Source organism: Eubalaena glacialis, chromosome 3 (assembly GCF_028564815.1).
Source record: "Eubalaena glacialis isolate mEubGla1 chromosome 3, mEubGla1.1.hap2.+ XY, whole genome shotgun sequence".
In the NCBI taxonomy this organism is placed as follows: domain Eukaryota; kingdom Metazoa; phylum Chordata; class Mammalia; order Artiodactyla; family Balaenidae; genus Eubalaena; species Eubalaena glacialis.
In genome coordinates this window covers 100,774,034-100,789,719 of record NC_083718.1, presented here as the reverse complement: position 1 = coordinate 100,789,719, position 15,686 = coordinate 100,774,034, and the positions used below count along the sequence as shown (strand labels likewise).

Genomic DNA, 15,686 nt, shown 5'->3' with positions numbered 1-15,686 from the left:
TGCTCTTCTATATTTCTAACTGCTAAGCAGTAATTTCTTAGAGGATTACCTCCGTTAAAAACCCATCCTCATCCTTTTTGCTAGCAATTCTTTCCAAAGTATATAAAAACCTATTTCAGTTTTTAAGAAGCTAGTTAATCAAATGGATATTTGAGTTCATTTGCTTGGTGTCCTTTGCTAAGAGTTGACACTCAAATAAGGGCTTATAGCACATGCATTTGAGCTACTAACCATGTCTGCTAACCATTTATCTTCCTTTTTTTTTTCTAAACTGAAAAGCTAAAATTCTGTTAGCCTGTCACTTTATTTTTATTCACTATATTACATTCAAATAGCGTCACTATTATATTAATGTAATAGATGATCTCTGTAATTGAATGTGAATACTATCACTTTGTACCCTTCTAGAGTTATTAATTTCCGTGTATTCATTGTATTTTCAAATATGGCTGCACAGTAAATAATACAACATAAAGAGGCTTTAACCTATTCCCAAAGCCTATGTATGACAAGGATATAAAGACAGTGGTGTATTAACTTAAAAAATAGATCAACCTTATCTTGTAAAAATAAGATAAAAGGTAGTTCTGTCATTAAAGACAACCATGCTTGAGGCTGTAAGCCATACTTGAGAATACAAAGACAAGCCTGGAAACATGTGTTAAATTTTGCTTCCTGTCCTTGAAGAAAGTCAACTCAATGGACATTTTAAAAACAAAAAAACAGATTCAATCATCCAGGTATTTCCTCATGTTGACTAGGCTGAGAAAGCATAAATTCAACAATAAAAACAACAATAATTGTAGTATCATTTTATAGCACTTTACAAAGAGCTTTAATATACATGAAGGTGAAAATTAATTGAATTCTTAAGTATGGCCATTACGCTATCCAGATATCCTAAGGCATATAAGTGGAGAACCTAATGGTATTCATCCAAAGAGTAACACAGTAGGACCTCAAACCAGCAAGAAAATTCAGAGTGAAAATTAAATATCTGCAGAGCCATGTAGGGAAGATATTTGAATAATACAAGAATTATCCTCAAGTTTTTGAGAAAGGGACTCAGCATTATTTGCCAACTGTAGACAAACCTGGGTTAAAGGACTACCAAGTAGATTTTGAGCTCTTTGTATTGATGCTGGTCTGCACCCTCTGGAGTTTCCCCTGGTGAAATCTGAAACTGGCCCTGGCACACGGAGGGCAAAGAGAGACTGAAGAAAGAGGCAGACCACTGCAGATTGGTAGGCAGCAGGTTAAAAGGCATGGGAACTTATGTAAGAGGCTCGTCTTGGCTGGCCGCAAGACACGTAGATCTCCACACCTGCCAGGCAGAATCTTAAGGTTTATATAGAGGCTTTAATGGGGTTCAGTCACATACACAGTCCAGATGGTCTCAACAATACTTTACTCTCTTAAGGCTTCATCCATGAAATGGCTCCAGCTATGGGAATGGTGGGCAAAATATACATTTCAAGGACAGGGGAGGGGTGAGGAGCCTCCAATTGCCCGAATCCAGCTTATAGGTCAATAGGCAGTCACATCCTCTCGATGACCTCCTCCAACACTCCATCCCTCGTAACCGGCTCTTACAATTTCACACACACCCCTCTTCTGCAATGTGCCCTGAGTGGTCAGCAAAGGGTTTCACCAGCAGGGAGGTGGCTCATTTGGCGGCTATCTGGCTGCACTGGAGGCAGATTCCAGAGCAGCCACATGGGCACATGCAAGAGAAAACACGGAAAAGGTAATGTTTCTCGAAATAAGTAACAGTTTCTTCCACCAAGAGGCCCATGATCTGAACCACTGATTTATTAAATCCCGTAGGCTGGAGGTCAGATCACTCGTAGCATTCACTTGTGTATTCATGTGATTTAATAAAGATGATGCCTTATCAGACTCATCAAGTATGAACACACAACATTCTATTTGGATAATGGCACAGGTGCCTCCTTTTCAGACTGTAATAATGTCCAAGGCCATCCAATTTAGGAGGACAGCATTTCTCATTAGAGAGATTTCATTGTTCAATAAAGACAGGCTTTGCCAGCTATCATTTAAGGCTTGCTGGGTGAATTCAGTAAGGGTTTCTATGTGTGCTATAATATCCTCCAGGCCAACGAACGGAACAAAGACGGCAGTCAAGTCATTGTACCAGTGGAAAACAGAATCTGCCCATCTGACCTTGAGGAGAGGGGGTTTGACAATTTTTGTTACTTTGGGGTGGATTCTCCCCTGTGCCCAGGGAAGACCTAGATAGAGCACAGTGGCCCAACCACCCAGGTGAAAGCCATGGCCAAAGATTTGCGCCACACAACCACTGGGTTCCATTTGGGTTCCCCAACAAATACCTGGGTGTCACAACCAATCATTGCCAAACCAGTCACTATCCTTTCATGTGACAGCATGACTACACAGTTTTGGTGATATCCATTCCATATTCCTGGTACAATTGAGTTGGTTCTGTTTAGAGTGATTCATCTGTTCCCAACATAGGGGTGCCTGGGTTCAAATGTCCATGACCCAGGCTGAGCGACATGAACCCATCCCAAATCTGAGTGTAGCCACCCACGGCTCTAGTGGTGGTAGTTTTAGGACCCTTCTGGTCAGCAGAGTGATGGGCTGCCTGTGTAGTCTGATTGACAGAAAAAGAATATCCATGCCAAGTGTTACTGATGTTCAAGCCACAGGCCAGGTCTCTGGATCAAGTATTGGTTGATACTTGATTGGTTGATCAAGTATTGCCAGATGAATTAAGAGTACTAGTCCTAACTTGTTCTACCTTAATATACTGCTTTAGGGCCTTCCAATTCTCTCCCTGGAGTGGCAATGCCCGCTATGGTAATCCTGATGAGCGAAAGAAGGGCAGCTTCCCACAATACCCAACAGTTGGATTGATTCCTTTGTCAGGCATACTAGTGGGCCCGCTGTAAAAAGGTATTTCCATTAGGTGTCCATCCTGTGGCCAGACAACAGAGTAGCAGCAGAAGCCTAAGGCCAAAATGACAGATATTTAGTAGAAACTTGTATGGGAAGATCTTCCCCTTTTAAGATTTACACTTGTGGCCTAATCCTTAGATGTTAATGTGACTGCAGCTTTAAGAATTTGACCTGGCTGTATGTACCATACCTGTTGGCCAGGGGAGGCAGCCCCATCAGGCATGAGGAGATGGGCTTGGTGTGGGATGTGCCAGATCGGGACTCTCATTTTTCCCCCTCTTTCAATGGTACATGTTCCGTTCCAGGTATAGTATGTTTCAGTAGGTCCAGCTCGCAGCAGGTCAATAGGATCCCAGTGGAGATTGCGTAGTTCCTCCTCACCCAGAGGTATGAAGTAATTCACACATCCCAGTGGGACTTCCCATTGCCAAGGATAATGTCTTTCCCAGGCATGATGGAGCTTTGTATTCTCAGCAGCACAGCACAAAAACCATATGAGAACCAAGGCAATAATTGTCTTCAAGACTTCCAAACTTTATGGCATTGGGTATTTGGCAAGGATTCCCAATCTGGCGTATGGGGCAATAGGCCCTATAAGTTGATCATTCAAATGTATTAAAGCCTGGGATAGTACTTTAGTCCACCAGACCAAGGCGGTTTTACCTATTAGTAATTTAATCTACTGGTTTACTATTTCATTTTTCCTTTCTACTAACATAGCAGCTTGCAGGTTATAGGAGAGGCGGAACTTCCATTCAGTGTCATAGTCTTCTGCCTAGTCCTGCATATCATGACCTTTGAAATGTGACTATTCCACGGGAGTATCCATATATGGTACTCAGCTTCTCTGATCCCCTAATAGTTGCAGCCTGGTTTGCATGGTGACAGGGGAAAACTTGAGTTAGGCCAGATGTAGTGTCCACACAAACCAAGGCATATTTAGAATCCTCAGTCAGAGGAAGGGGGTCAATATAATCAAAATTTGCCAGTCCCTCACCGTTTGGGAACTCCAGTGATTGGCCCCAAACTCTTCGGTAGTTGCCTTGGCTATTGTTTAGAACACACAGGACATGCTGTTAGTACATGAAACAAGCCACTGTATTTCAAGAACAATTGGGCATCCTTGACAATATGCCATCCCACCCAGGCACTAGAGTGGCCACCGTTTCTATGCACCCAACCTGCTGTATCTGCTGAAGGGTCAGTTGTTAGGGGTTATACCGGAGCAAGGGCATCAGCCTCCTGATTGCCAAGGGGGTGTCAGTGCCTTATGAGACAGGATGTGGAAGACAGTGAGGACTACTTCAGGCTCTTGCAGGCAAACCCAAATGCTCTCCATACATCCTGACCGCACAAGGGCTTATTCACAATCATCCACCCCTTGGCTTCCCATTGTCCAAGCCATAGACAGGGGTTGGCATACAGGGTGCTCCCCTGCTGCAAACAGGCATGCCATTAAGTCAACGTGGGAGTTTGAGCCATGGCAGAGGTGGGTCAATGGAACATATTCTCAACCTTTCTCTTGATAGAAAGGGAAGTCCTTACTATGATATGTTGTTCCTTCATAGGAGGCTCCGCCTGGAGGAGTGCTGTGTACGCTGCTAGGAGCTGTTGCTCTGTGGGGGGGTCTATGTTCCCTTCTAGAGCTGGAACCAAAACCTAGGGGTACTCTCTTCTGTTGTTACTGCCACAGTGCCCAACCCATACCTTCCTAAGTCACAGATACATCTAACAACTCAAATGGTAGCCCTGCTTGGAAGATGCCCAGAACTTTTATCTGTTTTATTAATATTTTTGCCTTCTCAAAGGTGACTTGTTGCTCTGATCCCCAGTTCCACATGTGCCCTTTCTTTAGCAGGCAGTGCAAGGGATGGAGGCAGTCAGCACAGTAGGGAGTAAAAGTCTTCCAAGCCTCCCACATCTACAAAGGCTTGCATCGCATGCTCGTAAGGATTGGATAGGCTTGCATCTTGTCAATCAGAGCTTCTGGGACAATGCACATTTTACCTGACCATATGACTCCCAAAAACTTTATGGTAGTGTCTGGGCCTTTAATTTTTTGAGGATTCACCACCTATCCTCTAGGTTGAGCCCTCCTACCTTTGCAAATGGCATGCTAAGTTCTCCAACTTCTTATCCTGCTTTCCCATCTTGTCTGCCAGCCCCAAAGCTAGCAGAGTAGTGGACAACCACACATCCTTCTCTAACCACAGCTCTTCTTCCTGCTTTCTAACTCAAGCTTCAGCCTCTAGTTGGGCTTCGGTGGCCAGCAACCTGTCCACAGTAGAGGCCAGCCCCCTGCACGGCCATTCGCTCCACTTTTTTGCCACAGTAGCTGTACATTCTGTACACACACGCAGTCCACAATCATCTAACATATGGGCCACCCCTTCCCATACGGAGGTCGATGGCGAACTCTGGATTTCCCCTCGGGATGTCTCTTTTTCAAGGCTCATTTCTTTGGTCTCCTGGTTGGCTCACCAATTGTTGGTTCCTAAACCTGGGAGCTACCCTGGTGAAACCTGAAACTAGCCTCCTACACAGAGAGTGAGGAGAGACCAAAGAATCAGGCAGATCAATCCAAATTGGTCATTGGCAGGTTTAATAAGCAAGGGAATTCACATACAAGGCTTGTCTTAGGTGGCCTCAAGCTGAGTGGATCTCCACACCTGTCTGCCAAAATCTTAAACTTTATATAAAGGCTTTAATGGGGTTCAGTCATGTACACAGTACAGATGGTCTCAATCTTACTTTCTTAAAACTACATCCTGGATATTGCTCTGACTATGGGAACAATGGGCAGAACATACATTCCAAGTGCAGGAGAGAGTATAAGGAGCCTCTGATTGCCCAAGTCTGGCTTATGGGTCAACAGTCAGTAAAGTCCTTTGAATGACCTCCTCCAACAATTGTGAGCTTCTTATGGTGAAAAAAGAGACTGCTTCCTCCTCTCTTTCTTAAAGCCCAGCACAGTGCTAGATATGTAGGAGCTCAACAATATTAAGTGAATAAACCAATTAATATTCTTTTTCTTTAAACTGAACTTCACTCTATTTTTTCTTTTTATTGAAGTATAGTTGATTTACAATATTATTAAATCAATTACGGTTCTTATATACAGTCAGTCTACTACAGCTTCACTTACAATTCCCACACCACAACTCTTCTGAATAAAACACAGGCAGAGATTAGATAAAAATATGATGTCTAACTTGCTTTTTTCCTCTGATATATAGAAATAGAGAAGCTGCAGGACAGAGATGGAAGAAATGAGAAGCTCGGGTACCTCCTCTATGCAAAGTCATCCACAGGTATAGTATAGTATGATCCATTGTGGCTTTAGAGGGAGCTGAGAACTGAACACTATACAGCAATATAAGTGAAGGAAGTACTGTTATGTGCAATCATATGGATCAATTTCAACACACATATATAGAGCAAAAGAATCTAGACCTATGACAAGTCAGCCTCTTTTTGCTTATTTTCTGATCTCTAAAGGGATTAATAATAATACCTACTACAGAGGTTTTGTGAAAATCGAGTTGTCTCTGGTACATAGAAAGCAGAAAATAAATGTTAATTGTCATCAAAATAATTAATATTGTGACTATATGTATGATGCTACACTAAATTGTGGGAAGATAAAGGAAATTGGTTCCTGCCTAAAAGGAGTTTACAATCCAGTAGAAAAGATAAATAAGTGATGGACATAACTGCTATGTGCCTTGGTTTTCCAAACTGTGAAAATAGGGATACTGATAACCACCTCATAGATTTTGAGAATTAGAGATTATTCCCTAAAATATAAACTCCATAAAAGCAGAGACTTTTGTCACTGAATGTTTTATGGTATTATCAGGATACTTACCTTTGGGAAAGAGAAAAAGTACCGGACTGGAGGGACACAGGGACAGTTATGACACTGGTAATGTTTTATGTCTTGATCTGGGTAGTGGTGCTATAATGATCATTCATTCTGTATGTATATTTGTATTAGTCAGCTTTGTTTTTTGCTGCAGTAACAAATAACACCAATGTCTCAGTAGCTTGCAACAACAAAAGTTTTTTGTTTCTTGCTTCCATTACATGAGAGCTGCAGTCTACTGGGTTCATTTAGGCTCAGCTCAGCTTGGCTTCATTCCAGGAGTCTTCTCTTCTTGGACCCAGACTAAAAAAGTAGCCACTACATTCACTATATGTGGTATGATTTTTTTTTTTCACATGGCAGGGTTCAGAAACTCAAGGGTGACTAAGGCAAACTGTGCTGTATTAAAATCTTTGGCTCAGATATGGTGTACAGCTTGTTTAAAACTTTGTTTCTGATCTATTTGATCCGGTCATCTCCCCATGCCATGAGCCATACCCATAGTTCTCTGAGACATAGAATAATTTTAAGATATTTTGCAATATCTATCAAACTTCAGTGGGAATACACCCTTGGTCTCTTTACCCGGAGCTATATTCTTCAGCTGAAAGCATTATTTAACAGATGTAATTGAAATCCCAAATCAGTTGATTTTGAATTAATCAAAAAGGAGATTATCCTGGGGAGGTGAGAGGCAAGGAAATTATTTGGAATAGGACCCTCCCTGAGATAAGAAAGCTTCTTCTACTAGTCTTGAAGAAGTAAGTTGCAAGTGTTGTGAGAGAGCCTGGAAAATGACCCTGTGGCAGGGAACTGCCAGCAGCTTCTGGGGGCTAAAATACCCTCCATCTGACAATCAGAAAAAGAGGGAAACCTCAGTCCTACGGCTGCAAGGAACAGCAACCACATGCCTGGGAGAGAATCCCAAGCTCCAGAAAGGAATAAAGCCAGGCAGACACCCTGATTACAACCTTGCAGAGGTTCTGTGGAGGCAGTGCCTGAACTCCTGACCCACAGACACCATGAGATAAAAAATGTTTGTTGTTTTAAGTTGCTAAATTTGTAGTAATTTGTTTTACAGCAGTAGGAAAAATAATAGACCTTCCATTCCATAATCTCTACATGGCCTCACGCTGGTCCTAGCAGTCTTCAGATTGTCTAGTGCAGTGGTTCTCAAATTTCAGTGTTCCTTGGAGTCTCCTGAAGGACTGTTAGAATAAAGACTGCAGAACCCCAACCTCAGAAATTCTAATTCATTAGTTACAGAGTGGGGTTCATGACTGTGTGATTCTAACAATTTCCCAGGTGATGCCGATACTTTTGGTCTAGAAACTCACTTTGAGCATCACAGGTCTACCATGACTACATTACTTCTATGCACTTTAAATGCCCTCAGTTGCAAAATGCTATGAGAACGTAAGCATCTGATACAAGCAAATGTTGGTTTCCTTTCATATTAAAGGTTTTCATAAAAGAAAAAAAAAAGGAGAGAGGAAGATCTTATTAAATGTTATTCATTAACCGTAATACCTGATTTTCATTAAACTACCTGATTCTTATTACTCCTGGGGTAGGTGTGCAAATGCTTATTTCCATAGATGCACCAATACATTACTTTTCCCATATTATAATTTACATTCCTGTTTTTCTGTACTATTTTCAATATAGTGGCCTGATTTATAGCAGAAATTGTTAAAATGTCATAACCAATGTTTACACTTGAAATTGTTAAAATGCCATATTCAATACACTAAGAGGGCTCAATAAATTTAAACTAAATCGCTAATTATGTATTAAATTCATAATATCCCTGTTGTCACTATTGAAACAATTCAATACACACATTTTTTAAAAGAATTACAACTACTTATAATAATATCATCAGGGAGCTATGAATTTGCTATTCATCTGTTTTAGTATTAGGTTTAATATTTGGGCCAATACACCATGGATCTAAAAGACACTACACACGTCAAGAGAGTAACATATACCTAGGCTTTTTATGTTTGATGTTCCAATTTGTTTAAATACAAAAATCACCACCTTTTGTGTTCATTTTCTATAAAGGATTTTTTTTGACAGAAGTACCTCTTTCTATGCTGGCAGCTTCCAAGTAACTGCACCATGGCAAGAACTACATCATTTAATGAATATTCATGTCAAAGAGATATTTATAACATTGTTCGTCATTGTTCCTTTACCCTTTCCCAACACACACTTTGAGAATTATAATTAATTCTTGAAATTCTAAAGGAACTGCCTTCAACTCTTATGCTAGGCTTTTTTTTTTTTTTTGACATCTTTATTGGAGTATAATTGCTTTACCATGTTGTGTTAGTTTCTGCTGTATAACAAAGTGAATCAGCTATATGTATACATATATCCCCATATCTCCTCCCTCTGAAAAGACAACCCTCAGAATGGGAGAAAATATTTGCAAATGGAGCAACTGACAAAGGCTTAATCTCCAAAATTTACAAGCAGCTCATGCAGCTCAATATCAAAAGAAAAAACAACCCAATCCAAAAATGGGCAGAAGACCTAAATAGACATTTTTCCAAAGAAGATATACAGATTGGCAACAAACACATGAAAGGATGCTCAACATCACTAATCATTAGAGAAATGCAAATCAAAACTACAATGAGGTATCACCTCACACCAGTCAGAATAGCCATCAACAAAAAATCTACAAAGAATAAATGCTGGAAGGGTGTGGAGAAAAGGGAACCCTCTTGCACTGTTGGTGGGAATGTAAATTGATACAGCCACTATGGAGGTTCCTTAAAAACCTAAAAATAGAACTACCATATGACCCAGCAATCCTACTACTGGGCATATACCCTGAGAAAACCATAATTCAAAAAGAGTCAAGTACCACAATGTTCATTGCAGCTCTATATGCTAGGCTTTAAAACACATTTTTAAACAACAGACCTTCAAATTAAAGAGGAAAATAAATTAGAAATGTGTATTTGTGGGAGGAAATCACATCAGGACCCAAGGTAAAATAATACAAGAAAGAAAGTTGATAGTTAAAAGCAGTATAATACTTTACTTAAGTAAAAACAGAAACAAAAACATAAGATTAATAGATAACATAACATTAATACGAAAATATAAGCTCTTTAGGGGTAAGGATTTTTGTCTTTTTGTTTATTGATATGTCCCCTGTTTCTAGAATACTTAGTGCAGAGTAGAAGTCCAGAATGTTTGTTGAATAAATGAATGATTGGATAAATGCATGAATGTGTGTGATGCAGAAATTGACCATGGTTCTCACAGTCATACAAAACACATCTATGATCCTGTGTGTACTCAGGACTGCCAATCTGGAATGAGCAAATGGTTCAGATTCCAGCACAATATGATAGATTCTTAATATAAAAGTGAGAAATAAAAAAATCTTGGTGTTCAAATGTCCATTGTCTAGCATGGAAAAGCCAGATGTACAAATAGCTTTGGTACAACGGGATGAGTGAAAAAAGTTATATATAAGGATTATTGGGCCACAGAGTGGTTGAAAAAGCTACCAAAAAATGATAACATTTGAGGACTACCTAAAAAGATAAGTGAGAGGACACAGCAGTACCATACTCAAAGCAAAGTTACAAAAATATCAAAGTTTACACTGTTTTTGGAGAATAACTTTTAACTGTAATCTGTAGCAAGAAATATATATATATATATATATATACTTAACTGAAACAAGTTTTATGAATACTCACCTTTATTCATTTTATGTATTTGATATTTTCTATTCTATTTTTTTTAATGCTGGTGAAGGTGTATTAAATCAATTTCAAGATCCATTTGTTTGAAAAACAATGGGTTTGCACATTGAATAGATGTGGTGAGTAGACCACTGGCATGCAAACACAAAGAACACTCTGCCGGCACAGCTCCAATTCTTCTCCCATCCAGGTGGTTAGCTGCTGAGCTGCAATGCTTAGAGAAGGACTCTGATCTGGTCCCCTTCTTACTTAAAACAACTCAGTGTGGTAGAAAAGACGAGTAAAGAAATCGCTCTCTGTATCAAGCCAGAGTGCAAGAAAGGAAAGTGCCACAGGCCATTTTCTCTCTAATCTGGGCATAAAATTAGGGTTTACCATTATTCTATCTAAAAGGGTTATGAGAGCTTGGAAAGGAAATCATCTCACATCTGGGATTATCCTAAATTTGATCTATATCTGGATTTATCTCAGAGTTTACCAGAGTCAAATTGTCACACTGCACTACAAAAAGCAAAACTCTCTTCTCCTTCCCCTATGAATAACGATTTAATTGTTTCCACAACAGGCTTCATTGAAGACTATTAAACACTCTACACTTGTCAGGCTCTGTTCTAGTGCTAGGAACTACAATAGCGGGGAAACAAAAGTCCAAGTCTCCTGGAGTTTATATTTTACAAAAAACAAATAGACAAATTACATACACTCAGCTAATAATAAAAGCTATGAAGGAAATAAACGGTGTCTTGAGTTAGAAAATAGTATTTAAAGTAGCCAGGGAAGGACCTTCTTAGGCGGTAATATTTAAGTTGAGGCCTCACAGATGGGGAGCCACTGAAGTGAAGTGCTGAGAAGAAAAACAGTTTTCCAGGTCCTGGAAGAGCATATGTAAAGACTTAAGACAGGAAAAAGGTAGAAGGCCTGTATATCTTGAGCCCAACAGGGAGCTGGGAAGAGAAGTATGAGATAAGATGGGAAGTTACTTGAAGTTACTGGATTGTTTCAGTAACTGGAAGAAGAAGTTACCGGAGAATGACATGGTCCAATTTAGATTTTTAAAAACTCATTCTTGTAGCTCTGTGGAGAATGGATTAGACAGGAGTATGATTAGAAGTTGAGAGATCTCTTAGGAGACTGATTTCCCTACAAGCAAAAATGGGAAATTAGACTAGGGTGTAGGCAGTGGATAAGGAGAAAAGAAGATGGACTCAGATATATTTTGGAAGTAGAACCAACAAAACTTATATTCAGATATTTCTTAAAAAAGACCACGAGTCAGTGAATTGGAAATAGGGTAGAGGAGTCAATGCATTTAAAAGAGGGAGGAAAAGATTTTGAGGACAGAAAGAATGGGAGAAGTATACACTAATTAACAGCCTAGAAGTAATATATTGAAGCAGTCACATTTTCAACTCTAATCCCGTGTCCTGCTCTGGGCCTCTATTTTCTTAAAACAAGATATCAAACTGGGCAGAGAGGAAATGCTCTGAGGATTTTTAGCCTTAAATGGTTGAGCCCAGGCCACCAAAAAAAGATAATTTACCCAATGAAAATAATGGAGCAAGATTTAACTAAAATCATTAAGAACATTTCTCACTCTGGCTGCACAAATTCCCTGGGTAGCTTTTAAAACTGTATGCGCAAGCTCCACTGGAGTGGTTCTGATTTAATTAGTTTGAAGTGGGACACAGGCATAGGTATTTTTTAAAAGCTCCACAGAGGATTCTTATGAGCAGCCAGAAAGCCCTGAGTTAGAAGTACAGCTGAGGATGTCAGGTCAATCAGCCTATTTCATTCAATGACAGATTAATAGAGAGAATGGGGTGAAGGAACTTTCCCCCCAGATAAGGAAAACAGGCTCATTGGTTTAAAAGACATAGTTTGAGACTACAAGAAAATAAAAGTCAATTTTTTTCGTGTGATTTTTTTAAGCTGGGAGAAAATTTTTTCTCACCTTACTTATGAAGAACACAGACACCCATATAGACATCACATGTATTTTAAAATGTATTTTATTTCTACTATGAACAACCAAGAGGGAAGAGATTAAGAGCTGATAGTTGACTGAAAGGAAAATGAAAGAGGAAGAAGGGAGTACCAATCTCGCCCAGACAAGGAGACACACAGGAAAAAATGAGTTGAAGCAGAGAAGTGATCACAGGGGATGAAGGATTCAGTTACCTCTGGGGGAAAAAAAATAATTGGTTACCAGAATACACCTGGCAATGGGTTTCACTGTATCACACCACTGTTGCTTTCCAACTGCTCCTTGGTTTGAACCTTTCCAAGATTTAACTCTTGAATGAGCCACAGAATTACCAGAGCAGGACTAAGAGCCAAGTAACCATTCTGCTAAAATAGAGACCAGAAACTTAATTTTTCAACTGCATTGAAGATTCTTTGTTGCTGGTGAATGGGTAACTGAAGGCAAGAGTAGTTATATAGCTTGCCCTAATCATTCCATTAATTTGTGGTCTCACTGGAATCCGAACCAGGGTTTTACACTGTTGGGTTTTTACTTTGTTCCATTTACACCTTTGTATCCTAACTCCCCTGAAAACTTTGTTCCATTCACCTTTGCATCCTAACTCGCCTGAAAACAGAGAAGAAAAACATGTAGTGCAATTTCCAAATCTCCACGTTTGGAGAGGTCTAAGAGTTGCAACTGTCCAGATGAGGCGGTAGTGTATGAACGGTGCCGCCCAGATAATTCTGTGTAATAAAAAATCTGGCAGTTGAGTAGACATGACAAAACATGGATTTATTAGTTTTAAGTGGGCGTGTCCACTTCAGGAAGGGAGTGAAAGCAAAAGAGAATCGAGGATCTAAGAGAAGGAGGAGGAACGTAAAGAATCATTGAATATGGGTGCGGGGTGGTGGGAGAGGGATTCCACGACACCAAAGCAGCAGGTAAAAGAGCAGAGTACAGCTCAGAGGCATCTGGCGGGCACTCGCCCGGTGCCCTGCCACAACTGGGCGGCACGAGCGCGCACTACAAATACCAGAAACCCCTGCTTCCTAGAGCTCGCGCCGCGTCGCGCAACGCACGCCGGGAGCCGGCCCGAGCCGCCAAGATGTCGCAGCCCAAGAGAAGAAAGCTTGAGTCGGGGGGCGGCGGCGAAGGAGGGGAGGGAACTGAAGAGGAAGATGGCGGAGAGCTGGAGGTGGCCCTGCCACGACCCCGGAGGACTAGGCGGGAGCGTGACCAGCTGTACTACCAGTGCTACTCGGATGTATCGGTCCACGAGGAGATGATTGCCGACCGCGTCCGCACCGATGCCTACCGCCTGGGCATCCTGCGGAACTGGGCAGCGCTGCGGGGCAAGACCGTGCTGGACGTGGGCGCGGGCACCGGCATTCTCAGCATCTTCTGTGCCCAGGCCGGGGCCCGGCGCGTGTACGCGGTGGAGGCCAGCGACATCTGGCAACAGGCCCGGGAGGTGGTGCGGCTCAACGGGCTGGAGGACCGGGTGCACGTCCTGCCGGGGCCGGTGGAGACGGTGGAGTTGCCGGAGCAGGTGGATGCCATCGTGAGCGAGTGGATGGGCTGCGGACTCCTGCACGAGTCCATGCTGAGCTCTGTGCTCCACGCGCGGACCAAGTGGCTGAAGGAGGGCGGTCTCCTACTGCCGGCTTCCGCCGAGCTCTTCGTGGCGCCCATCAGCGACCAGATGCTGGAGTTGCGCCTAAGCTTCTGGAGCCAGATGAAGCAGCTCTACGGTGTGGACATGAGCTGCCTGGAGAGCTTCGCCACGCGCTGCCTCATGGGCCACTCAGAAATCGTGGTGCAAGGCCTGTCCGGCGAGGATGTGCTGGCCCGGCCGCAGTGCTTTGCTCAGCTGGAGCTGGCCCGCGCCGGCCTGGAGCAGGAGCTGGAGGCGGGGGTGGGTGGGCGCTTCCGCTTCAGCTGCTACGGCTCGGCTCACATGCACGGCTTTGCCATCTGGTTCCAGGTGACCTTCCCCGGAGGGGACTCGGAGAAACCCCTGGTGCTGTCCACCTCGCCTTTTCACCCAGTCACGCACTGGAAGCAGGCACTCCTCTACCTGAACGAGCCTGTGCAAGTGGAGCAAGATACGGACGTTTCCGGAGAGATCACGCTGCTGCCCTCCCAGGACAACCACCGTCACCTACGCGTGCTGCTGCGCTACAAAGTGGGCGACCAGGAAGAAAAGACCAAAGACTTTGCCATGGAGGACTGAGCGTGGCCTTCTCTCCCAGCTACCTCCAGAGGCGGCCAGACCTGCGCGGTAGAGGCGGAGGGGGGGGTCGGAGGAGAAAGGGAAATCTCACGTGCAAATAGGGGACATTATCTTCCGTCTCCCTTTCCGCTTAGGGCTCCTGGGGAGGGAGAATAACTTCAGTCTCCCTTCGAGGAGATCCTTCTGGCGATATTTATTAAAAAGTGATTTCGATCCCCCTCAACGACCGAAACAGCTTGTTTATTAATGGCCCTTTAAGCCTCAAAAGCACGTGGTACCAAGCACTTGTATTTCTTTTGTTTCATGCAAAAAAGGGGAAAAAAAGGAAGAAAATGTCAGTTTGTGAAGGCTCCATGCACATCCCAGACACCTCACACCCTAAGTCTAAAACCAGGGAGGGGGTAAAGGGGTTTATAATTAGACTCCATAAATCTCCCATATGACTAATATCTCTCCAGAGCCATATTCCCCCCCTTCCCAGGTGCCTCTAGGCTACCGTATTTCTTTCTCATTGTTTTTTTAAATAAATTTTACTACTGGTAACGTGGGAGAGGAGAATGAGGACAAAGTTTAAATAGCACTTACTACTTCCTTAGGGTGCTAAAGTTGATGAACACCTTACTCCATTAAGTGAAGTTTTATTTCACTTAATGGAGTAAGGTGTTCATCAACTTCAGCACCCTAAGGAATTGTACAGCACACCTAAGAAATCTAGAAGGTACATTTAGGAGAAAAAGACCTGAAAGATGGTGAAGTAGTATGGATGTTTTAATTGTCTTTACTCTTAAGATTTAACCAAGAAAATGTTCCATAATAAAATTTTTGTGTACTTCTTTAAAATAAGCCGATACAGGAGTTTTCTTCTGATCCTGACCCAAGGGCTTATTTATCATCATGGGTGAATTATTTAAGCTTACTAAATTACAGAAAATATTTTCTCAGCTAGAA

The 15,686-nt window shown here is 42.1% G+C and overlaps 1 protein-coding gene across 1 annotated transcript; it reads left to right on the top strand.

Annotated features, from left to right (window-relative positions):
* The first annotated feature begins 13,593 nt into the window (after positions 1-13,593).
* Positions 13,594-14,839, top strand: PRMT6 (protein arginine methyltransferase 6). Its single transcript, XM_061186249.1, has one exon. The coding sequence runs from the start codon at positions 13,611-13,613 to the stop codon at positions 14,736-14,738; it is 1,128 nt and encodes a 375-aa protein (XP_061042232.1). The 5' UTR covers positions 13,594-13,610; the 3' UTR covers positions 14,739-14,839.
* The last annotated feature ends 847 nt before the right edge of the window (positions 14,840-15,686 follow it).